We start from the raw sequence: 25,540 nt of genomic DNA on the forward strand, positions 1-25,540 counted from the left end.
CGTTGACTGAAGTCACGGGCCTGGCTGTACTTACCCACCCAGTTCTGGTGCGTGTTCTATGAGGTGTTGCTTCTGTGAGTTGATCCACAGTCTGTCCAGAAGATGCCACAAGTACTGTTATTAGTTACAGCGTCCCTCCAGTGCCAGAGGCATAGTCTACTCCTCCCTTGGAAGGAGTAGAAGCCCCTTGGAAATTCACGGTGCAGGATCTGCACATTGAAGTCCTTGAGATTTCTGCTTGAGAACAATTATTTTACATTTTGTCCAGGCAGAGCTTCCCTGGAGTTAAGAGGGTTGGTTGGTTTTTTTGTGTGGGTTTTTTCTTTTGGGCGGAAGGTGGGGTGTGGGAAGGCTGCACAGCTGTCAGTGCCCTGCAGGCCAGCACACAGCGCTTCTGCTGTCCTGGGGGCGTAAGGGGACCACACTGTTCCTGTGTGTGCCTTTGGCACTGCGTTTCGAAAGCCTTGTTTTCCTGGTGCTGGCGCTCAGTCGTTCAGTCATATTTGACTCTTGGAGACCCCATTTACTGGAGCCTAGCAGCCTTCTTTGTCAGTGGGATTCTCCAGGCCAGAATACTGGAGTGGGTAGCCTTTCCCTTCTCCAGGGCATCTTCCCAACCCAGGGATCAAACCCAGGTCTCCCATACTGCAGGCGGATTCTTTACCCGCCACAAGGGAAGAATACTGGAGTGGGTAGCTGGTATCCCTTCTCCAGCGGATCTTCCTGACCTGGGAATCGAACTGGGGACTCCTGAATTGCAGGTGGATTCTTACCTACTGAGCTATCAGGGAAGCCCTTTATATTTTAAAAGTGCGCAGTAATTTGAGGTATTCAGACTTTGGGTCCACCATTAGTAGCTGTGTCTAAGAACTTCTTGGGCTTCTGCTAAAGGAGCTCTCCGGGGGCTGCTGGCCAGCCTCATGTGGATGGAGACAGCAGCCGTACTTAGTGTGATATTTGCTCATTAGAAGGGTTCTGAAGGCACAGGCTGGAGGGGCTGTTGGAATTTTGCTTCCCATTGGTTTCTGTTTTCATACTGGTACCAGGCATGGTTTGCCTTTTGACCTATAGGTATCATTTTTTAAAAATTTATTTTGGTAGAAAAATTCAGGATACTATGTATATTTGGAGGCCTGAGTATAGGCTTTAGCTCCCCCCAAGCAAAAGGAAGTTTTGGTCTCTTTATGATTTAAAGAGGCACGTGTTTGGAAGCAATTTAGTAGGACACTTTTAAACCATTATTAAGCTTTCAAAGGGCCCAGGCCAAAGAGGACTACACAGCTGATGATTGCTGTTTTTACTTCTTATTGGCAGAAGCAACGTGTCATTGTACCTGCCTCCCTGTCCAGTAAGAGGGGAAAAAAAAGGTAACCAGGGACACTTACGCAGTAAAGCATCTGGGGAGGTGCTGTGGGGAAGTTCCAAGGTGAACTTCACCTTAGTTCTTTCGTACCTTCATTGAATTAGGCTGGGAAACAGGAAGCAATGATATTAAGGAAATCTGTTTGAAAACTCACGATGTTCACTGTATTTCTTGTGTCCTTCTGAAAATGCTCTTGACTAATGAGCTGAGGAAGAGGACTTAGTTGTGTTTATTCTTAAGTTCTGGCCTCATTAGTTTATGAAAGTTCAGTGGTTATGTGGTGGTTATAGTTTTTTACAAAAAGAAAAATTCAGATTTTCAAATGAAAGAAATGATGAAATGATTCTAGTTTTCACACAGGAATGTGATTATAATATCCATCATCAATAAATCTTTGCTAATCCTGAGCTTTGAGATAGTCAGAAAAGACCCTCTCCAGATTTTTATTTTCAATGAGCGTTGGTCTATTGATAGATTTTGACTTCAGCTGTAGAAGATAAAGCAGAGAGAGGGTACCCTTATGTTTTTATTTATTGTTTTTTGGCTGTATCACACAGCTTGTGGGATCTTAGCTTCTGGCAGTGAAAGCGCCAAATCTTAACCACCGGACTGCCAAAGAATTCCGTTATATTTTTTAAAAATATGATATTATATATTTATTCATTGCCACATGAGTGTTCTTGTTAGGAAGATTTTCCCTTTTCTTTAAAATTGTTCATTTAAAAAAAATTTAACACACCCTGAAGTCTTATACCCACCTTGCTTAGAGAACTTATTCTCAGCTTCTCTGAAGTACTGAACAGTAATGAGGGGCCCTGGTCTGCCCTGGAGTCCTAGATTTCTTTCCTTTTTCCCCCTGATGGGGCCGTGCCTTTGCCCCACAGTCCTCCACCTAAGGAGCCTAGTTTGGAGTAGGTGCCCATCCTTGTTGCTCCCCTGCTGTACTCCCAGCTTTGAAGCCCACAGCATCAGGAGATGCCCGGTGTAGTGTGGTCATCTACAGATTTTTCTGGGTCATTCACCCCACTCCCATGGTCTTTCAGCACTGGATTCGCTGTCATTGTTAGAGAATCAGGGATCTCTGTGGAGGTTCCTTCTGGCACCTCATCCTCTCAGCTCTTCGACCACCTCTCTTCCCATGGGTGTGTCTTTCCCTCCCTCAGCTGCCTCCACCCACAGCCTTATTTTCAGCATCATACTCTCTGGCTACCACACTTAATTTTCAGCTCACTACCCCTGCTCCTCGTCTCCAACAGTCCTTTAATTCCTCTGGGACTTAAATTGGTCTCACCACTTTGCACTCACCATCCGGCCCTCCCTGGGCCCAGTGACTTGACGATTCTCTTTTCCTGAGCTTCGAGTCCCTGGCTCAACTCCATCCCTACCTTGTGTATACTGATGATCCCTTTCCTGTCCCTTCCTCCATTGTCCTCCTCTGGCAAACCCAAGTGCTGGTTCATTTTAATTCTCTACCTCCCTCACCCCTGCTTTGAGTGACTAAGTATGGCTCGAGAAAAACATGAGGGAAATAGCTGGTCTCACTTTAAATTCATGACTGCTCACTTCAAGTGAGTCCTCTCTGCGGACTGGGACATCAGGTTCCTTTTCCTAATTTACATACCTTCACGCTCACCTGGATGATTGTTCATACATTCCCTCCTCTCCTTGAATCTCCAGTGTCTCCTGCCCTGTCCTCACTCTCACCTGATTAATTCCTATTACACTGAGAATGAAGAGAAAGAAATCAACCCAGAGAGATTTAAATTGGCAAATCAATGAAACATTCAGTGGGGATTTAAAAAAAATTAAACAGGGGAAGTATAAGGAAGAAAATAAAAGAACCCTATAGTTTCACCATCTAGAAAACCCTTGTTGCTGTTAAAAAAAAAGGGGGGGGGGATTAATACATGTACATAGTTAGAAAATTCTAATAGTGCAGAAAGGCAGAAAATGAATAGTGAAAGTCTACCTCCTGGTCCAATATTCTTCCTCACAGTGAGTCTCTGTGAATGGTTCCTGTGATTTATGCCTCAAAAATTTTTGTCCACACCTATGTTTATGTGTTATCTACATATTCTTTAAAAATTATACAGAAAAATTTTAGTATAAACACCATTTTGTCTCTTCTTTCTTAAGCTGTGGACACTTAAGTAGATTTATTGAAATCAAAAGATACCTTTCTTTGAATTTTTCGACATCAAATTGTGAAATTATTTCAGCCAAGCTGTTGTTAAAATGCCTCTTTTTCTTATTTATTACGTGTATAATTTGGCTGTAATAATTTCATCTGATTTCAAAATAGGGACATGACTTCTTTTGAATAAATAGATTTGATGTTGAAAAAAAATTTCTAATGACTTTTGTGGGTTAACTCAATCAAAGACTTTCTAAGAATATTATCTTTCCCCTTCTGGATAAAGAAATTAGTGCCTACTTATCACATGAAATTTAGAAACAGTAGAAAAATGTAAAAAGAATATAAAAATCATTTGATTCCTACCACCTGAAGTAAATCATGGTGAACACACATAGGATCATATGTTCAGGTTTTTTTTCCCCCCTCTGCATAGTTTTTACATCAGAGTTATTTTAAAATCTCCATTTATTAACATTTTTATATTTTTTTCAGAGTCATATTAAATCAATAGACTCAGGAGAAACTAACATAGATGGAGCTGTCGGTGAGTAGATCATGGGACATTTTACATCTTTCCTTGAAGATTTTGATAGTATGATTTTGGACATGTAAATAAATATCTATAATAATTAACTATATTTCTAGGACTGATGGCATCGGAGGAATTTATCAAGATCACTCTATCGGCTTTTGAAGCAGTGATACAGTATCCTATTTTATTGAAAGACTATTGCTCTACGGTCAGTTCTGGCTTCTTAGAGGGAGGGTAAGGGGAGGAGGGAGGTGGGAGGGGGGTTCGGGAGGGGGAACTCATGTACACCTGAGGCGTATTCATGTCAATGTATGGCAAAACCAACCAATATAATATTGTAAAATAATTTGCCTCCAATAAAAATAAAAATTAAAAAAAAAAGAAAAAGATATTTTTTGGCTTACTTGGTAACTCTGTCTATAAAGAGATTAGTTTACATGTACTTGTCATACATGTTCCTCACGTGAAATAACTGTTGAGAAAAGCTGCCCCCCGGACAGGATGAACCTAAGAAATCTCTCACTATCTTGTTGACTTGTTTTGGGGGTTTTCTTTGCTTATTGTTTTCTTTCCCTTCTGGTCCACACCTTACTCAGAGTGTGCCCCTTGTTATTCTTGGCCTAGAGTTTCTCAGCCTTGGCACTGGTCTTTTGTGGTGGCTCAGATGGTAAAGAGTCTGCCTATAATTCAGGAGACCCAGGTTTGATCCCTGGATTGAGAAGATCCCCTGGAGAAGTGAATGGCTGGCTACCCACTCCAGTATTCTTGCCTGGAGAACTCTGTGGACAGAGGAGCCTGGTGGGGTACAGTCCATGGGGATCACAGACATGACCAAGCGACTAACACTCTCACGTTCAACCTTGCCACTCTGGATATTTGGAGATGGGCAGTTCCTTGTTGTGGAGGCTGTCCTGGGCATTGAGAGATGTTTAGCAGCATCACTGGCCTCTGCATAGTAGATTTGGAGGCTCCCCTCAGTTGCAGCAATCAAAAAGGTCTCTACACATTGCCAGGTGTTTTCTGGGCATGTTTTTCCACTATTGGTCATAGTCCATCTGCCATTTACACATCTGTCATATGTGTCTGTTTCTAGGCTATCTGTTCTGTTTCATGAATCTCTTTGTCTAGCCCGTTGCTTGTACCAGCTTATTTCTTCCTAGCATAGTAAACCTGGAAACCATGTCTGCTTCATGCTTTTTGACATTTTTCCATTACTGTTCTTTCCAAATACTTGATAGGATCAGTGTGAGAAATTCACACAACCTCATTGGAATATTTATGTGTTTTATATTGGAACTATAGATTAATTTTGCACTAAGGAGTTCATGATCTGAGCCACAGTTAGCTCCCGGTCTTGTTTTTGCTGACTGTATAGAGCTTCTCCCATCTTTGGCTGCAAAGAATATAAACAGTCTGACTTTGGTATAAACCTTCTGGTCATGTTCATCTGTAGAGTCTTCTCTTGTGTTGTTGGAAGAGGGTGTTTGCTATGACCAGGGCGTTCTCTTGGCCACACTCTGTTAGCCTTTGCCCTGCTTCATTCTGTACTCCAAGGCCAAATTTGCCTATTACTCCAGGTATCTCTTGACTTCCTACTTTTGCATTCCAGTCACCTGTGATGAAAATGACATCTTTTTTGGGTGTTCTAGAAAGTCTTGTAGGTCTTCATTGAGACGTTCAACTTCAGCTTCTTCAGCATTACTGGTCAGGGCATAGACTTGGATTACCATGATATTGAATGGTTTGCCTTGGAAATGAACAGAGATCATTCTGTCATTTTTGAGACTGCATCCAAGCACTGCATTTTGGACTCTTGTTGACTATGATGGCTACTCCATTTCTTCTAAGGGATTCCTTCCCACAGTAGTAGATATAACGGTCATCTGAGTTAAATTTACCCATTCCAGTCCATTTCAGTTCACTGATTCCTAAAATGTCGACGTTTACTCTTGCCATCTCCTGTTTGACCACTTCCAATTTGCCCTGATTCATGGACCTAACATTCCAGGTTCCTATGCAATATTGCCCTTTATAGCATCGGACTTTACTTCCATCACCAGTCACATCGACAACTGTGTGTTGTTTGGTGGCTCAGACGGTAAAGCGACTGCCTACAAAGCGCGAGACCTGGATTCAATCCCTGGGTCAGGAAGATCTCCTGGAGAAGGAAATGGCAGCTCACTCCAGTATTCTTGCCTGGAAAATCCCATGGATGGAGGAGCCTGGTGGGCTACAGTCCATGGGGTCGCAAAGAGTCAGACACAACTGAGTGACTTCACTTTCACTTTCTTTGTTCTTTCTGGAGTTATTTCTCCACTGATCTCCAGTAGCATATTGGGCACCTACCGACATGGGGAGTTCATCTTTCAGTGTCCTATCTTTTTGCCTTTTCATAGGACCACATTTTGTCAGAACTCTCCACCATGACCCGTCTGTCTTGGGTAGCCCTACACGGCCTGGCTCATAGTTTGATTGAATTAGACAGGCTCTATACAGTCAGCAAAAACAAGACCAGGAGCTCACTGTGGCTTAAATCCTGAACTCCTTATTGCAAAATTCAGGCTTAAATTGAAGAAAGTAGGGAAAGCAGCTAGACTGTTCAGGTATGATCTAAATCAAATCCCTTACAATTATACAGCGGAAGTGACACATAGATTCAAGGGATTAGATCTGATAGAGTGCCTGAAGAGCTATGGACAGAGGTTTGTGACATTGTACAGGAGGCAGGGATCAAGACCATCTCCAAGAAAAAGAAATGCAAAAAGACAAAATGGTTGTCTGAGGAGGCCTTAGCTGAGAAAAGAAGAGATGCTAAAAGCAAAGGAGTAAGGGAAAAATATACCCACTTGAATGCAGAGTTCCAAAGAATAACAAAGAGAGATAAGAAAACCTTGCTCAGTGATCAATGCAAAGAAATAGAGGAAAACAATAGAATGGGAATGGGAAAGACTAGAGATCTCTTCAAGAAATTTAGAGTTTCCAAGGGAGCATTTTACGCAAAGATGGGCACAATAAAGATAGAAATGGTATGGACCTAATAGAAGCAGGAGGTATTAAGAAGAGGTGGCAAGAATACACAGAAGAACTGTACAGAAAAGATCTTCATGACCCAGATAATCATGATGGTGTGATCACTCACCTAGAGCCAGACATCCTGGAACGAGAAGTCAAGTGGACCTTAGGAATCATTACTGTGAACAAAACTAGTGGAGGTGATGGAATTCCAGCTGAGCTATTTCAGATCCTAAAAGATGATGCTGTTAAAGTGCTGTGCTCAATATGCTACAAATTTGGAAAACTCAGCAGTGGCCACAGGACTGGAGCAGGTCAGTTTTCATTCCAATCCCAAAGAATGGCAATGCCAAAGAATGTTCAAACTACCACACAATTGCACTCATCTCACACGGTAGCAAAGTCATGCTTAAAGTTCTCCAAGCCAGGCTTCAACAGTATGTGAAGCGTGACCTTCCAGGTGTTCAAGCTGGATTTAGAAAAGACAGAGAAACCAGAAATCAAATTGCCATTGGGTCTGTTGGATCATAGAAAAAGCAAGAGAGTTCAGAAAAATATCTACTACTGCTTTATTGACTACACCAAAGCCTTGGACTGTGTAGATCACGACAAAATGTCATGAGAAATGCAGTGCTGGAAGAAGCACAAACTGGAATCAAGATTGCCGGGAGAAATATCAATAACCTCAGATATGCAGATAACACCACCCTTATAGCAGAAAGTGAAGAAGAACTAAAGAGCCTCTTGATGAAAGTGAAAGAGGAGAGTGAAAAAGTTGGCTTGAAACTCAACATTCAAAAAATGAAGATGACTGCAGGCATGAAATTAAAAGACAGTTGTTCCTTGGAAGAAAAGCTATGACCAATGTAGACAGTATATTAAAAAGTAGAGACATTACTTGGCCAACAAAGGTCCATATAGTCAGAGCTATGGTTTTTCCAGTAGTCATATATGGATGTGAGAGTTGGACCATAAAGAAAGCTGAGCACCGAAGAATTGATGCTTTTGAACTCTGGTGGTGGTGAAGATTCTGGAGAGTCCCTTGGACTGCAAAGAGATCCAACCTGTCATTCCTAAGGGATACCAATCCTGAATATTCATTGGAAGGACTGATGCTGAAGCTGAAACTCCAGTACTTTGGCTACCTGTTGCAAAGAACTGACTAATTGGAAGAGACCCTGATGCTGGAAAAGATTGAAGGTGGGAGGAGAAGGGGATGACGGCGGATGAGATGGTTGGAAGGCATCACTGACTTGATGGACATGGGTTTGATTAAGCTCCAGGAGTTGGTGATGGTCAGGGAGGCCTGGTGTGCTGCTGTCCACGGGGTCGCAAAGAGTCGGACACAACTGAGCGACTGAACAGATAGATTAATTTGTACAGAGTTGACTTCTTTGAGGCTTCTCATCAATGACTATATTTTACCTTCATTTATTTTTTTTTTTCTAACATATAGATCTGGGTGTCTGACCTGTGTTATTTTCCTTTTTTCTAAGATACTTAACATTTCTTACAAGGCAAGTCTACTGGCAAAACATTTCTTCAGTTATTGTTTATGTGAGAAATTCTTTATTTTTCCTTTTATTCTCGAGGAATAATTTCACTCAGAATTCTAGGTTGGTGTTGTTTTTTCCTTCTCAACACTACAAATATTTCGTTCCAGCATGATATATCAGGTAAAATGCCCTGAGATCAGTGAGCTAGCTGGTCGTATGAAGTTTAATGTTTCTGTAGCTAAGGAGCCAGGCTGTGTTTACCGTTTGCTGTCACTGTAGGTTTCAGAGGCTAAAATCACGTGTAAGGTCCTTGTTTTGTCTCTCCTGTTGTCTTCAGGTTTCCCTAACAGCGACTTCTGGAATAAAGCCTGTGCTTTGCAGCTCTCTCAGTTGTAATCCCGGGTTATTACACAGGAGCCCTGTTGATGTTGTGGTGAGGTGTGGTGGAGCGGGTAGAGATCCATAGCCCCTAGGTTTAGGTCACATTCCTTTTCTGAGCCTGTGTGCCTGGGCTGTGACCCTCACACATCTCAGCACCCCCAGCCCCGTGCCCCCGTTGGTGAGATGGGAAGGCTTACAGGGTGTTGGAATTGGATATTTTCCCCCCTCGCTCAGGTTTTGGTAAAACCCGAGTAGGTTCAGCTTTTGGTAGAATAGTGTCTCTTGAGTCCAGCCTTTGTTAAGGAGAAAAGAATGCTCTAAACATATTTCAGAATGGTTAGTTTTTCCTTTTCTCTTCCAGAAGCATAAGACCTTTCTCTGATCTTCAGTCTGAGAATCTGGTGGGGCTCTGGGAGGTAAAACTTTTGGGAGGTGGGTGATTACACTAAGGCTGGGCCTCCAGGAGATTTTATCATCTCAGACTGTAACTCTTAGTCAACTACTGTTTTAAGTTTTTGTACCAGTTGCTGGCTCCAGTGGCAGTTTCTGCTCCTGTTAAGCTATGATTTTCTGTCTTTGCCTTTGTCTTCAGTTTTAGGGGACAGTTGGTTTTCTTTGTGACTTTAATTCTCTGATTTATCTGAGATGAGTTGTTGATTTTCAGTTTGTTTAGCTGTTTTCTTCTTGTGAGTGTGATTATGATAGCTTTCCAGCTTTTTTTTAAACCAGTTATCAGTGATTATCATATTTGTAAATATTTTATATATATGTATGTATTTATGTTTTGTGAAAGTCATGATATCATAGACTCCTTAGAATTTTAACACTGTTGTAAATGGTGTCTTTTTAAAATTATGTTGTTTGATTGGTTGTTGTAGGGACATTGGGAAGAGTATTGATTTTTGGCTGTTCATTCATCTTCTGATAGTCTTGCTTTTTGGACCATGCTTAACTGTCAAACTTACAGAGTTGGACATGTAGATAATTTTATTTAGTCTCACTCCTCTCTTAATATGCTCTCTTAAACCGTCAATATGGGTGTTGAGCATGTTGATAGGGGTTGATTGTGAGATGTATTTCTCTTCTTTGTTTAGTTTTCACTTTTGACATAACTGGGAGTTTAGAGTTTTCAAAATTTCTTTGTGAAATTTGAGGTCTATGCTTTAAGTGATGTGACATCACTCAATGAAAAAGGTTAAAAAAAATCCCTAGTCCTTACGGTTCTTGTGCAACTGTCTGGATATATTGTCATGTGTAAATTTATTTTGTGAAGTTAAGCTGGAACAGGGTAATACTGGTGGTCCACTACCCATGTGTGGAGATCCTGGCCTGTGTAGGACATTCTTTCACTGGTTTGGACAACAGGAGGGAAGTGTTGGGCTGTGGGCCACTTCTGCCTTTTGTCTGTGGTAAGAACGAATACGTATCATAGGATCAGGAATCAATGCAGGTAAAAACAATAGGAATTTTATTTATTGTCACCAAAATAGTTCACCAGGTGCGACAGATGTTTTGAGAATTAGACAGTGGGAGTGATTTGTCCTTTCTTCATCATCCGTTTTCATCCTGGGGGTAAATTGTTATTTTGGAGTCAATTTCAAACCATATTTGATAGTGCTCTGTCTGATATAACAAGAAAATCATAGAGGTGGTATGTGTAATGGATTTAGATCTTTTGAATCTGCATCTCAAAACCACCAAGATTAATTTGTCATAGCGCTTTGATATATTTGTGAAAACGTGAGGATTATGTATCTCCTTTTCCCCCAACATTTTGATGATTGTTTAAACTTGATTAATGATCACCAGCTTAAATGTATATTAATTTGACGGTTCAATGTCAATGCATGCCAGGCAGATTTGGTATTACATACTAACGTTCCTTTCATCAACTCTGAAGGTTTTGATAAACTACTGTCTTGATGATCACAGTGTTACTTTGACCTGAAGACTTTTTCAGGTTGAAATGAGCTTGGTTGTTTATTAAATGTCATGCAGAGTTTAGATGCTGGGTAAATTTAGCTGTTGATGTTTTTCACCCCTCTGACTAGTGATTTGTCAGTGAAAAACAGCGTGGGTAGTGGTTGATATTGTAACAGGGGCGGGGCGGGTGTGACTGACATTAAGCATGTGAGCACATGACCGCGGGGGTGGGCGAGGACTGTGGTTAGAGGCCCACTTTGCCTATGGTCAGCGGGGCAGTGGTCCTTATGGCAGAAAGTGCAGTGAAAGGTGGGTCGTGGCCTTCTTTCCCAGGACCTCCAGGCCCTCAGGCTAGTGGGTGAGGTGGGGGCCTGGGGAACAGGCAGGGAGCTGTGCCCTGCAGGCTCAGAGCTCTTGCCATGCCCCCACTGGCCAGGCCCAGGCCTTGAGGAGATGCAGACCTCTCCCCCATCCCCACCCCCATGACCTAAAGGTGGCGGCCATCATCCTGGATGTTGGTCCACAAAACCATGCCCCTGTTAGGGCAGCCTGAGGGCCACGGGGTGCTGAGTGCCTGGCTCCCTCAGTGATGACGGCTGGGTGGAGTCTGGAGACCTGGCCCTGAGGATGCTGCCAGCTGCGATCCACCTCCTCAGCTGGGCAGGGCCCTGGTGGGAGGACCAGGCTAGGGGCTGTGCCAGCATTCAGGGCAGGGGGACTGACCTGCCTGGGATCCCTTCCTTTTAGCCAGACCTGGGCCTCGGAGGGTGAAAGTTGAGCCTGGTGATCTTGTCCTTTCTTATCAGAACAGAGAATAACATTTGTTTGGTGAAGGTTTATGGGAACATTGTGACCAGCTATAAGAACACAGGATCTGACACCTGGAAGTCTGCAACAACTCACCACACCCCTCCCTCACCTTTCTGATGAAAGGCGTTAGATGAAAGCTTTCAGGGAGTTTGGGGGTTTTAGGGCATGAGCCACTCATTCCCTTGCAGGGCCTTGCGCTAAACCTTTCTCTGCTCCAAACTCCGACCTTTGAGTGTTGTTTGACCCCACTGTGCAGCGGGCCCACAGACAGTATTAGTTTTTTGTTTGTTGGGATTTGAACGGAGTCTTTTACGTCTTGTTTTTCAGGTGGTTGATTATATCCTGCCCCCCTTGGTGTCGCTGGTTCAAAGCCAGAATGGTAAGTGTGACCCCATCCACAAGCACTGGCAGGTACACTTTCTGTTTTTATTCCGACTCCACATGGTCACGTTCTTGGCATCTCTCTCTTTCCAGTGGAGTGGAGACTCTTCAGCTTGCGGCTGCTCTCAGAAACCACATCTCTGCTTGTGAACCAGGAGCCTGATGACGGCAAGGAGGTGGTGAATGTCGACTCTGACAACAATCTTCTGGTTCTGATTAGAGATGTCTTACTTCCCCAGTAAGTCCCATGTGCTGCACTCAAGCAGGGAAGGGTGGGGTGCCCAGGATGCCACCATCAAACCAGGTCCAGTGATGGGCTCTGGGTCTCAGGGAGGGTCCTTGTATTTTTGTGTGTACTCATGCGCTCACTGTAGGAGGTCTAGAAAGAGAGGCAGTAACTACTACACTGCATGGGACCTAGGAGGCTCTCAGTCCATCTTCAGAAACATCTGTTCAGAGCTTTGTCTGTTTTTTATAAGGCATGTGACCGAACTTTGCAGATTCAAAGATGTTTGTGGCCAGAAGGATAAGGGTTATTATTCACGGTCAGAATGATGAGACTTCTGAACTTGAAACTGGGACTTTTCCTGGACCTACTCAGAAATAATAGAGAAGGAAGGACATCTTCTTTCACTCCTCCCCAAACTCTTGGAATGAAAGTTGTTTAATTAAAAATATATTTGGGGGAGGTGAGGTGGGGAATAGTACCAGAACAGTTAATGAGTATTAATTACCAGAAGGGGTATATTTTTTCCTTTTACTCCATTGCTTACGTAGCAGACACACAATGGGATGACAGCTGAGAGTACCCAGTGCAAATACGTTAAGCTCTAAAACGGCCTGTTACAATTCAAGCAACTCTGTAAATTTTATCAAACAGAAGAAAGTGAAGTTAAATAAGTGCATGCTATATATCACTATTAAATAATTTTTTTCCCCCAAAATTAAACAAAAGTGTGTCAGGCATTAATGTGCATGCCTGGTCCTGCTTTCTCAGGGCGTAGGCTGCAGTCTGAGTCGGGCCAGCGAGTTTCCAAGGATGGCAGCTGCACCAACTGCTCCCTGACATTTGTTAAACCTCTCAAGATCTTTCTCATTAAAAAAACATTTTTTTCCCCCACAATATAGAAATGAGATCTAATTATATTCTGAAGAGCTCAATCACTGCTTGTTGACTCAGGAAGATATATTTTACAAAATGTGTAGTCAGTGTGACAACCCTACTCCCAGCTGAGAGAGCCTGTCTTTACTCATGGGAGGTTGACCCCTGATGGCTTGATGTATAAGGCCAGCCCCTTGGTTCTTTCTGCTCCCCATGCTTCTGCAGTTAGGTTCAGGGAGACCCCTGGTAACATACAATAAGAATACTTTTGATACCCCCATGTAAGAAAATGATAATCTGTATGAAAAAAAATTAAACTTTGTCATTGGTGCTTTCTCAGTGGTAAACTATCAATGAATATATTTTTGGTTGGATTTGTTATGTATGCATATGTGCATATATAGTTTGTACTTAATGTGGATGAATATAAAATTCAAATCTTTTTTTTTAAAAAAAATGATGGATTGCTTGCAGTGCACTGTGTGGCACATGGAATCTTAGTTCCCTGAGCAGGGATCAAATCCATGGCCCCCTGTGTTGGAAGCATGGAGTCTTAACCACTGGACTGCCAGGGAAGTCCAAAGATTCAGATTTGTCTCATGGAACTGATCAATACTTTTACTGCCATCTTACATTTTCTAACTACTTACATATAACCATATGCATCTTTCTGACAACAAAATGCTTAAGTGTAGTTTTGTGGAAAATATGTGTTTTTAAGAAAATGTTATGTATGTATTTACTTTTGGTTGCTTTGGGTCTTTGTTGCTGTGCTTGGGCTATCTGTAGTTGCCGCTTGCAGGCTCTAGGGCACGGGGGGTCAGTATTGTGGCACATAGGCTTTGTTACTCCGAGGCATGTGGGATATTCCCAGATTAGGGGTTGAACCTGTGTTCACTGCAAGGGCAGGTGGATTCTTAACCGCTGGACCATGAGGGCAGTCCCAAGGGTTTTAAAAGATACACTTTGGATATCTGTCACCTGACAATTTGTACTAAAATTGTACTGAAGCATTTTTCAGGACCTGAGATGTCCCCCAAGTATTTCCCCCAATAAAACTTCTTGGCTTAATGTTAGTTTGTTAACACCTATGCGTGTTTATCTGATTTCGTTTCTAAAGTCTGCCCACTTTGGGAACAGTTTTTAGTGTAGAAAGTGTTGATTCTATAACTTAGTGCTCCTATTTTATTCATATGAGCTGTAATGAATAATATGTATTTCCTTTCTTGTGCATCTGTACCTTTTCCAGAGGTGAGGAATTAAAGAGGAAAACATAAATGTAAATTGCATGGCAATTCAAGAACACATGTAACGTAGATGAGCTCGGGTCTTTGTTCAGCAATTTGAAACGTACTTTGGATGATGGTATGGGATTTACTGGGATGTAGTGTGGAATGTTTTCGAAGCTTGTGGACTGATTCTGATGTGAAGCGCAGGTCTTGGCTCTGCGTTTCATTCTCTAAGCTTCAGTTTCCTCATCTATAAAAGGAGGATAATTTCTTAAACTCTAAAGAACTCTTTAATAGCTTTGTTAGTTTTTGACTGGATAGTTTGCTAACTAACTTGTTTACCTCTTACACATTACTAATATAAATCCTTTGTTTTATATATTGATTTTCTATAAGTGAGACTTTAATATATGTTTAACATTTTCTTGTACATATTTTTTTTTTTTGATCTTTATTTTTTTTAAATTTTACAATATTATATTGGTTGGTTTTGCCATACATTGACATGAATTCGCCCCAGGTGTACATGAGTTCCCCCTCCTGAACCCCCCTCTCACCTCCCTCCTCCCTTTATCCTCCCTCTTGGTCATCCCCACACACCAGCCTCGAGTATCCTGTAACATGCATTGACCCTGAACTGCTGATTCGTTTCACATATGACAACATACGTGTTTCAATGTCATTCTCTCAAATCATCCCACCCTCACCCTCTCCCACAAAGTCCCAAAGACTGTTCGATACAACTGTGTCTCTTTTGCTGTCTCGTATACAGGGGTATAGAACACTGAACTTATAAAAAGATGCTAAATCAAAATTATAGAAGTATAAACCAATATGTCATCTAGATTGAATCAGTAATATTAGAAGAAATTCTTCAAAGTGTAGCCAATATCAGTTGGTGATTACATTAATATGGAGGTAGAAAGTGGTGGGTGGAAGTAAGAGTTTTCATCAAGAAATAAAAATGGCCCAAAGGCAGCAAAAAAGGGAAGCTCTTCCTCACCTTGATCCTGAGAGACAGTGGGAGGTGCAGTTGTTTCCAAGATCCACTAGCTGACTACTAATGACACTGCAGCATGCCAGGTTCCCCAGTCCTTCACTGCCTCCTTTGCTCGGATTCATGTCCATTTAATTAGTGATGCTATCTAACCATCCCATTCTCTGTCTCCTCCTTCTCCTGTATATACATATATTTGAGTTTTTATAATTAAAATTATATATTAGTAGACAATTTAATGTATATTATGTTATTTTAAAATTAATAGTTGATTGATTTTAAAATTGATCACATATTTATTCTATGATATATGTCCCAATATCTATTCATTGAGCTGGTAAAATAATCTGATTGAGACAGAATAAAACTAATCACTTTGGAAGAATATTACACATTACATTTAAAAAAAATAAAATAAAAGGAGGATAATAGTATCTAATCAGAAGATTCAAACATGAGGATTACATGGAATGCTTCTCTTAGAGCACTTAGTGTGGTATGTGGGACATAATACGCTCTAGACAAATATGGAGCTCCACTGCTCTTGTTAGGAACATTATTATACTCTCATATTAAACTCTAAAATGAAATTGGGATGGTACAATGGGTGTGAGTCACTCAGTTGTGTTGGACTCTTTGCAACCCCATGGACTGTAGCCCACCAGGCTCCTCTGTCCATGGAATTCTCCAGGCAAGAGTACTGGAGCGGGTTGCCATTTCCCTCTCCAATGGTACTATAATAGTACATATTTCATCAGAGTGGCCATTAAATAGTTAATAATAATTGTGTGCACTTGTCATATATAGTAAGAGCTCAATAAGTAATCTGTACAAATTTTAAAAAATGAATTATAAGTGATGCATTCGTTTAACTTTGATAATGGAAAACTAGAAACCTTGACAAGGAATTTGGTCTCTGAAGATAGCTCTTGTTAATTATAAGTTTAGAAATGCTCATAATGGTATGTACATATAATGGCTTAAGAATAATGAAGTTTCTAGAATTTATGGGAGCTATATAGCACCTGCTTCAGTGTGCAAATAGACATATTAATGTTGATCCTCTTAATTTTGTTAAAGTTTTAATTATCTTTGACTGTAAACACTACTTTATTTTTTTTTCCACAGTCTTTATGAAGTTTTTATTTTAAAGATGAAATTTATTTCAAAAGTTCTTATATAAACCAATCATGAATAAACTTTTATAATGAACTTCTCAAATCTTTTTACTATCTACCTTTCTGGCTTGGCTGGTAAAGAATATGCCTGCAATGCGGGAGACCTGGGTTCGATCCCTGGGTTGGGAAGATCCCCTGATGAAGGGAAAGGCCACCCACTCCAGTATTTCTGGTCTGGAGAATTCCATGAGACTGCAGAGTCCATAGGGTCACAAAGAATCAGACAGGACTGAGCGACTTTGACTTTCTCCTTGGGATAGAATTGTTATGATAGTATTACATTTTCTTTTTTATTCAAATGAACTGTTTTCAAGATTAATAATTATTAGCAAATCTTGATGCAAGATGAACATGATACTATAAAATTACCATTTCCTATCAACTATCTAAAGTAAAAAAGTATTTGGTACTAAGTGTTCTTATGTTCAAATTCTAAAAGTAATTTTTAGTCCCAAGGGAACTTGGTACTCCAAGACTTAAAAAATTAATGATATTTACATAATATATGTATTTTTAATCACTGAGTTCCTCCTCATCACTGAAGTATGTGCTTTTCTTTATCCTTGGGCGTCTTGAATCATCTGATGTGGAAGGACCTCCTGAACTGGGTTTCCATCTTTTTTGTTCTTCAGTTTTGGCTCTCTGGAAAGCTATGGCCTGACTGAGGCTGTCAAGAGCAGGATCTTCCCCTTCATCCATCTTCAATTTCTTCTTCTGGCTCAGGAACTTTCTTTCTTTTTTTTTTCTTTTTCTCTTTCTTCTTTGAAGATTCACGTTCTCCAAGCATATTTTTAGGACAGGCATAACTTAAGTGTCCACTTTCCCCACATTCATAACACTTAGATTTATCAAAGTAGTTTCGTCTTCGGATGAACTCAGCTGCTCTTCCATTGTCAACAGCAATGCTTGCTTTTATCACTGTTTGTTATTTATTGCCCTGGTACAGTTCTGTGCAGAGTCTTTATCCAAAAATAAAATAAATGCAACCCCTTTACTCCTCCTGGTATCTTTATCTTTCATTATAGTAACCTTTACAACTTTGCCATACTTGGAAAATATCCGATGTAAGTCATTGTTGGTCAGGGAAAAGGGCAGATTGGATACATACACTGTGCTTTTACTTGGGGCCAATCCACCACTCATTTCTTCAAGTGGGGCGGGCCCGGTGGGGAGGGCCAGAAGAGCACGAGCCCTCAGCTCACTTGGGGCTCAACCCCGACCATTCGTCACTCCTTGCAGCTGCCTCGGCATCACGGGTCCGGGTCCCGGGAGGGGTCAGGTGCAGCAGACGCGTCGGTAGCTGCTGTGCCTCTTCCCGGCTTTCCTTTGACCCAAACACCTAAACACTACTTTAGATAAAGCCACAGTGACAATCTTTTTAGTTTTCTCACCTGAAAGTGTATTAGTTAGGACAGTTTTATTTGCAAACAGTAATACTTAGACTAACTTGCTAAGTAGTTATTTTCTTACATAACTAAGCAGTCAGACTTGTGCTGGTGTCAAATATAGCTGAATTCAGGGGTTTGAATTATGTCTGCAGGTCTGTGTGTGTGTGTCCTCCTCACCGTCTCTACTCTGCCTGCATCTGTGCGGCTTTGTTCTCAGAGAGGCTCTTTCTAGTCGGTTAAGTGGCCCCCGGGCGATGATCCTAGAGCTGTTGTAAAATTTTCAGGGAGCACAGTAATTTAATCTTGTTAAGCACCATGTAATACCCATGTTCCAGGTGCTTCTCAGAACTGTGGTGTAGATTCGAATGAAAACTCAGCTGTAAGAATAAATACCATATTAAAATAAATATTAGTTATGATTCTCAGAGAAACGGAAGAATAGGATGTATGTGAGTGTGTGTGTGTGTGTGTATAGAGAGAGAGCTCGCGAGAGCACAAAAGAGATTTGTTATAAGGAATTGGCTCACGTGATTATGGAGGCCAAGAAGTCCTAAGATGGGCAGTCTGTAAGCGAGGACCCAGGCGAACCAATGGTGTAGTTCCAGTTTGAGTCTGAAGGCCTGAGAACCAGGAGAGCCGAGAGTGTAAGTGCCATTCTGAAGGCTGACAGGCTGGAGACTCAGGAACAGTCAGTGTCTCCATTTAAGTTCAGAAGCAGTAGAAGACCCCATGTCCCAGCTCAGGGAAGTGGCGCAGGGGGAGTTCCTTCTGATTCAGTCTTTTTGTTCCGTTTTGGCCATCAGCTGATGAGATGAGGCCCACCCACATTAGGGAGGGTAATCTGTGTTACTCAGTCTATTGAGTTAATCTCATCTGGAAATACTTTCAGTGGTGCACTGAGAATAGTTGGTGACACATCAGTAATGAAACCTTCGTGGCCTGTGGCCCTGTCAAGTTGACACATGAAGTTAGCCATCGCCCCAGCTGTCATAGATATCGTGAGAAAACGACTTACCATGTGAGCTGTAAATATAAAAAAACCGTCACCTCTTGTTACTGTCCATGCTTTGCTTTCTAAAGGGATGAACTTTGGTTTCAAGTGTTTGTTTAGTGCCTTTCGTATATGGAAGATTATGTAGTACGACTTATAGAGAGTCGGCATTTGAGTTAGGCTTGGAAACCTGAGAATGATTAGATAGAAGAGGAATGGATACCCTAGTCTGGAATGGGGAAGCACAGGCGTAGAAGAGGCAGAGCAGTGGGCAGTAAGCAGACCAGGTTATTTCCACCAGAAATCTGCATGTGAGAGTTCTGTGGAATAAGCTTGGGAGAAAATGTCTTCTCTCTTCATCAGCCCTTTTATTCACTGATACTAATTGAATCCATCTTATTTCGCAGGCATATTTCTAGTAAAGACCATGATAGGCACAGCCTCTGCCTTTGTGGAATGTATTGTCTGGTAGAGCCAGACAGTTCAGAAATTAGTAATTTTTTTAACTGAAGAGGTTTGTAAATCATGTCAGTCATAAATGCTCACTTAAGTGTACTGTACTGTACTCTCCTCTGTTGGGTCCAACTCTTTGCGACCCCATGGACTGTAACTCACCCGGCTCCTCTGTCCATGGGATTTCCCAGGCAGGAATACTGGAGTGGGTTGCCATTTTCCTTCTTCCAGGGGATCTTCCCGACCCAGGGATTGAACCTGAGTCTCCTGTGTCACCTGAGTATACATTAAATAAATATGGAAGCCACCTTTCTTAAACTGTGGATCTGTACAGTGTTTATAAACGTGCTTTGGAACATGTGTTCTTCCTGAAATATTGTGTGCTTTTGCTTTTTAACCCATTTAACTTTTGTAAGCTTAGGATTTCTCAACATTATATGCCACAAGGACACTACTTCCTATGGCTTATCTGTTAACATGGCTCGGTTGGTAAAGAATCTGCCTGCAATGCAGGAGACCTGGGTTCAGTTTCTGGGTTGGGAAGATCCCAACCACTGTAATTCGGGATTTCCCTGCTGGCTCAGACAAGTAAAGAATCTGCCTGTCAATGCAGGAGACCTGGGTTCGATCCCAGGGTCGGGAAGATCCCCTGGAGAAGGAAATGGCAACCTACTCCAGGATTCTTGCCTGGGAAATTTCATGGGCAGAGGAACCTGGCGGGCTCTAGTCCATGGGATCACAAAGAGTCAGACACAACTGAGTGACTAACACACGCAGTACAAACCTTGTCTGAAGACTCCAGGAAAATTCTGCTTCCAGGCTCATTCAGGCTACTGGCAGAATTGTTTCTTGTGGTTTGTATTAGTTTTTGAGGGCTTCTGTAACAAATTACCATACAAAGACCTGCTTAAAACAACAGAACTGTTTTCTTTCATGATTTAGGAGGCCAGAGGTCTGACATCAAAGTGTCAGCAGGGTTCTTTCTTTTAGGGAGACTCTGAGGGTGAATTGATCTATGGGCAGCATGGGTTTATGACAGTATCCTGCCGGTCTGTCTGTATTCATGTGGCCTTCTCCCCTGTTTGTCAGCTTCGCATTTTCCTCTGCCTCTCTCTTGTAAGGACACCAGTCATTATGTTTAGGGCCTACCCTCCATTCAGGCCCATCTTACCTGGAAATCCTCAACCACATCTGCAAAGACCCAAATAAGGTCACATTCACAGGGGTCGGGACTTGAAGATAATCTTCTGGGGGCCATTATTTATACAGCTGTACACAGTTGCAGGACCAAAGCACCTGTTTCTGTGCTACCTGCTGGTGTTTTAGTTGCCCAGAGCTCTTTTCACATGGCCTCTCCATCTTCGAATCAGCAGCAGTTTGTCAGATCCCCTTCATGCTTGCCATTTCCCTGATGTCCTCCTTGGCCACCAGCTGGAGAAAAGCGTCTGCTTATTGAGCTTGGTGATGTCAGTCATTGGCAGTCTGGATCTTGTGATTAGAATATATTTGTATTCAGATCGCTGTCCTGCCACTGACTTGCTGTGTGTCCCCTTACTTCCTCCTCCCTCCCCACCTCTTTTTTCTGTTTTTTCCCTTTCTTCAAGACAGTTGGGATGCCAGGAACATAACTGTTATCTGTATGATTAATGAGCAAAAGTTTTTTTTTTTTTTCCTGAGAATAAAGATAAACCACATATACTCAGAAAATTGGCATGATTTTTTTCAGCAGAAACAAGATTTCATTTTAAAGGTTGCTGCAGAAGAAAAAGAGGCAATATTTAATGGAGCTTCAGCCCAGCGTGACCTTATTAATTAAAATAGTTACTGCTCAGAAGTTTTATATCAAAGTTATTATCAGTGAAATCTTAACACTGAAAGTAGTCTTCTGACTGAACATTTTTTTTTCTGTCGCTTGTTACTTTGGTGGGGGGGCATTGCTCTTTCAGTATTTAGCTGTAAATGGGACTGCATCATCCGTTCAGGGAACACATGATTTCTCTTCTTAGGGAAGAGGGAATTCTGATATTCATGCAAACGTGAATAATGTAATTTGAACTCCTTGTGTGATCATTCATAGGAGGTTTAAAACCCTTCCTCTCTTCTTCCTCCTTTGTTTCTTAATTCATTCAATAAATGATATCAAGAGACTTCTGTGTCAGCCACTCAGGGAATTATGGTGAGAAAGACTGAGTCCCTGCCTCTTGGTGCTCTTGCAGTCTAGTGGGTGAGACTAAACAAATGAACACATAAGGCGATTTCAGTTCATTGTGAGCGCTGTGAATGGTGTAAGTAGATAGAGATGGCACCTGCCATATCAACAAAGGGTGGCGTGGCCGTCAAGCTCTCAGCTGCTGCAGCCTCCCCAGACTGTGTGCCCTGGGGGGATCCGGGATGGAGGAAAGAATAGGTCCTTGAGAGCCATGGTGTGTATCAAAGGAATGATTTCAGTAATCCCAGACCCTTGCATCGTCCCATACAGAGAGAAGTGCTAGATTCATTAACTTGGATGTCTGGTTTTTCTTTAATTAACCGTAATCCTTTGTTGCAGCTATCTACCTGTTTTTGTTATCAAAGTGCCTGTATGTCCAGGCTCCTCCCTTTCCTCTTCGTGCAGTCCCTCAGAGCTATCTGAGAGACTGCCTCTCAGGTTTAAGTCCCCAGCAAGTCTGCCCTATAAAAGGTGTCTCAAATTTTAGTTTATGCTTTTTTCACCTCAGTTGACGAGTGGAATGGAGGGAGAGCTTATTTTATTTAGGTAGCATATCAAGGAAGGCTTTATGCCAGGTAGAAAGCCATGGGGGAAAATGTGCCATGAAATTTGCCTTTGGTAGATTGGAACCACTTTGCCAACATGTTTTTGTTCTATTTTCATATTTTCCTTTAGCTTTGAATGTTTTGTACTGAAAAGAGATCATGCTGATATAAATGTGTTTACAGTGTTTTTATGACAGTAGAGCATTCAGCATTTCTCTCCTGGGTAAAGTGAGTACTGTCTTTTTTTTCCTTCTGTTTTCTAGTTCTCTTGTGACCTGTACAATCATCAGGGCTATAATGACTTCATAAATTATTAAGACTTTGTTTTTCAGAATTTCAGAAAGCACTGTATCCTTGACAACTTAGAATTGGATTTCCTTTTAGATATATGAATTTATAAATGGGTTTTATTGTGGCAGCACACTGTAGAGTTTGTCTCTGAAATAATATCCAGCAAAGTCTTGAGTTTCACTACCAAATTTCTGTGTTGGTGGCTCAGAAGACATCCAAGATGGTTCTCTGTATTGCATCTTTGTCTTTTTTAACTACAGTAGTCTGTGTTAAAATAGGCATGAACTTGACCATCTTTGATGGGAATCAGACTATATAAGAGTATTTCATTTTCAGCCTTTCCTTAGATAAGCTTTTTATTTTTGTACCCAATGAAAGTTCTACTTTTTTTCCTTCTATTTAAATCCTTTTATGTTTCTGAGTGTTAAGTCAGTGCATTTAGGTACATAGGTACAGTGGTTTTTTTTCCTCCCTTGGGGGAACCACCTGTGAGAATCTAAATTGGGATAATTTGAGGAGTAAGGATAAATACTCTTTCATTCCTCTGAATCAGAATAATTCTAGTGCTCCAGTTTTTTGCATAGCATTTTGTAAACCTTGAGTATTACTTTATTGAAGTCACTTTTGTTTTTTTTGAAGACTTTTGGGCCTTTATAATTAAAATTTGTTGTTGATTTTATCCAAGAAGCTAGACATTAGGGCTTATTATCTGAAATTATATTTAATACTTATTTTGAAGTCTTACCTTTCTCTCACTTAAAAAATGTAGTGTATATATATATTTCTATATCTTCCCACCATTTGTTTATTTCTCCATCCACTTATGTGTCCAGGTTACTGTTGATATACTTGAGTATCTATGCATTCATGCAAGACAAGAGAGTATTGCATAGAACTCAGGTCACGTAAAAACACAAGACTGGGAAGTCTTAGGATATAAACTTCAGTTCATAAAATTTTTTGACTCAGTTCATTAAATTTTGGAGTTGACCCAGGATATCACCTAGTACAAAGTTTGGAAGAGCCTGTACAGAAAATGCCAAGAAGAGTTGACTATCTACCCCTTTCTCATAGCAATCCAGGGTAAGTTCTCAGCCTTCTCTCAGGATAGATTTCACCTCCATGTTTTGATGTTTGACAGTCTTCTTTTTATCTAACCCTATACATCTCTTTCCTTTAACTGTTTAAGCCTGGAATTCACCCTGCATTGTTATAGGTGCATTTTAACATCCACCTTCCTCATAGCTTTCCTTTGCTCAGAGACCTTGAAACCTTCAGAATGCAGAAAATAATATTAACAGTTCTTACCCAGCCATTTAAGATTCTCAGTGTTTTGCCTCTTGCCTCCCATTTTATGTTAACATCTGCCTCCTCTACTAATGGTTTCTTCATTCCTAATGAGATTTACTTAGTACTTTCTGAAATGTCCTCCTTGCAGCCTGTCTCTTCCTCCAGACATGATACTATGAATATGTATACTTAACACTAATTTATTGAATGTCTACACCTATGTTTATAAATGTTTTAAAATCATTGAACAATTTCTGGTTAGTAAGTATCTAGGAATTCCCCAGTGTTTCACTATTATATTTACTGCTAGGCCATTTTCAGGGCTATGTCTTTGGGTGCATACTGATGTCTTTTTGTTGAATCTCCAGAGGTGGAACCACTCTGTTAAAAAGTACATACATTCATCATGTTTGGGCACTTTTTTCCAAAGATAGCAAATGGTGTATGTGACCAGTTTCCCTTTATGAAACTGCCTATTTTTCTGTACTCTTACTAGCTTCAGCTTGTATTCCTTCTGATACTCATGATGTTGACCATCCCCCCATGTTTGTTGGCCATTTATATTCTTCTTAGGTGGATTTTTTCCTCCCCTCCCCGACTGTGGGATTGTTATTGGTTTTGCAAATAGCTCTTTATATATTAAGAATGTATAAAATATACCAAAATTCTGTAAATAAATTTTCCCTAATTGATTTGTTTATGGTGATTTTGTCATTGAGAAATACTTACTACTTTAAAACTTGAAGGCTGTGAAATTTTGGGGCTCATTTCTTATTTGTTGTCATGCTGTGGAGGCCTTCTCACTCATGGATATGTGAATGTTTACTCATTTTAGTACTTCAACAAAGTTAAAAATTTTTTCTTGTATTTTTAATTTATTGATGATATATTTTCATAAGATATGGCCTGACTGTTCTGTCTTTCTGTGATGACCCTTTCTTGTCCAGTGCTGGATCACCTTTCTTTCCTTTTAATTTGTGTCTGTTCTTGATCCCACCCTACACTTAACAGTTCTAGTGGCTTTGTAAAGTGCTTCAGCTTTTCATTTAGCAAGCTCTTCCTCATTGTATCCCTTAAAGTCCCTTAGATATTCTGGAACCACTCTTTTCTCCCAAATTCTCCACTGATGCGTGAAACATGACTTCAGGGTTTAATTCCAGCGTAGTGGACTTCTTTATGACATTGTGCCTCCCCTCTGCCTCAGTCAAATAGGCCCTTCTTTCCATTTGGCCAGTTCTTTGGTCACACTCCTAGAACAACTTCTCACAATAATCCATAGTTATTTAGCTAGTCTGTTTAAATGTTCTGCCAGACTGTCTCATTGGACACTGGTTTCTCCAGACACTTAACAAGGTAGGGAAGAGTCTGTCCCTTAAATCCCCAAATGTGATTTTAAAAGCTTTCTCTCCTCTCAGAGAATTTAGTATGAATGGCTTTCCCCGCCTGGTTTCTAACTGTTAGGGACCTAGCAAAGACTTCTTATCTGGGGAGGATCCTAGAAGTAAAAGAGTGGACCGGGTCTTGGGTTCTTATATGGACAGCATGCTTCTGTGTCGGTAACAGTTTCAGCCTCTGGCTCATGGCACTCAGAGTGCTCCTCTCCAGCCCCCGGCCATCCAGACGGGCCACTCCTCACTGGCCACTCTCCTTTATAGCCATTTCAGGAGTCTGGATTATCATTGTTTTTTTTTGTTTGTTTTTGTTTTTTCTGACAAGTGTCATTCAAAGGAGTACAAAGTCCATTTACTATCAGCTCAGTTGCTTTATCTCTCTTGAGAAGGCAAGCTTAATATATCTCAGCATTTTTGGGGCTCATTTTTGCTGGCTATTAC

General features: G+C 41.1%; 1 protein-coding gene and 1 pseudogene across 5 annotated transcripts in view; one reads left to right on the forward strand and one right to left on the reverse strand.

Moving 5' to 3' along the window:
• The window catches only part of ULK4 (unc-51 like kinase 4), a 514,736-nt gene that overhangs the window by 153,066 nt on the left and 336,130 nt on the right, over nt 1-25,540 (forward strand). For 3 of the 4 annotated variants that reach the window (XR_008684254.2, XM_055414560.2, XM_055414559.2), the window contains exons 26-29: nt 3,993-4,044; nt 4,146-4,240; nt 11,982-12,033; nt 12,129-12,273. Coding sequence is in view for 3 of the 4 variants with exons in the window: in XM_055414560.2 (XP_055270535.2) it covers nt 3,993-4,044; nt 4,146-4,240; nt 11,982-12,033; nt 12,129-12,273 (344 nt within the window). In the remaining variant the exon portion in view is untranslated. The remainder of the gene's footprint in view (nt 1-3,992; nt 4,045-4,145; nt 4,241-11,981; nt 12,034-12,128; nt 12,274-25,540) is intronic. The other variant, XM_088831696.1, reaches the window with a different exon arrangement.
• LOC129548108 (zinc finger CCHC-type and RNA-binding motif-containing protein 1 pseudogene) lies at nt 17,055-17,804 on the reverse strand (annotated as a pseudogene). Its single transcript, XR_016036165.1, has 2 exons — nt 17,744-17,804; nt 17,055-17,686 (listed from the first exon to the last, which is right to left on the reverse strand). The product of XR_016036165.1 is annotated as a zinc finger CCHC-type and RNA-binding motif-containing protein 1 pseudogene (transcript).

The sequence above is a fragment of the Moschus berezovskii genome, chromosome 24 (genome assembly GCF_049115385.1).
Source record: "Moschus berezovskii isolate FMDL1 chromosome 24, NW_MosBer_1.0, whole genome shotgun sequence".
Classification (NCBI taxonomy): Eukaryota; Metazoa; Chordata; class Mammalia; order Artiodactyla; family Moschidae; genus Moschus; species Moschus berezovskii.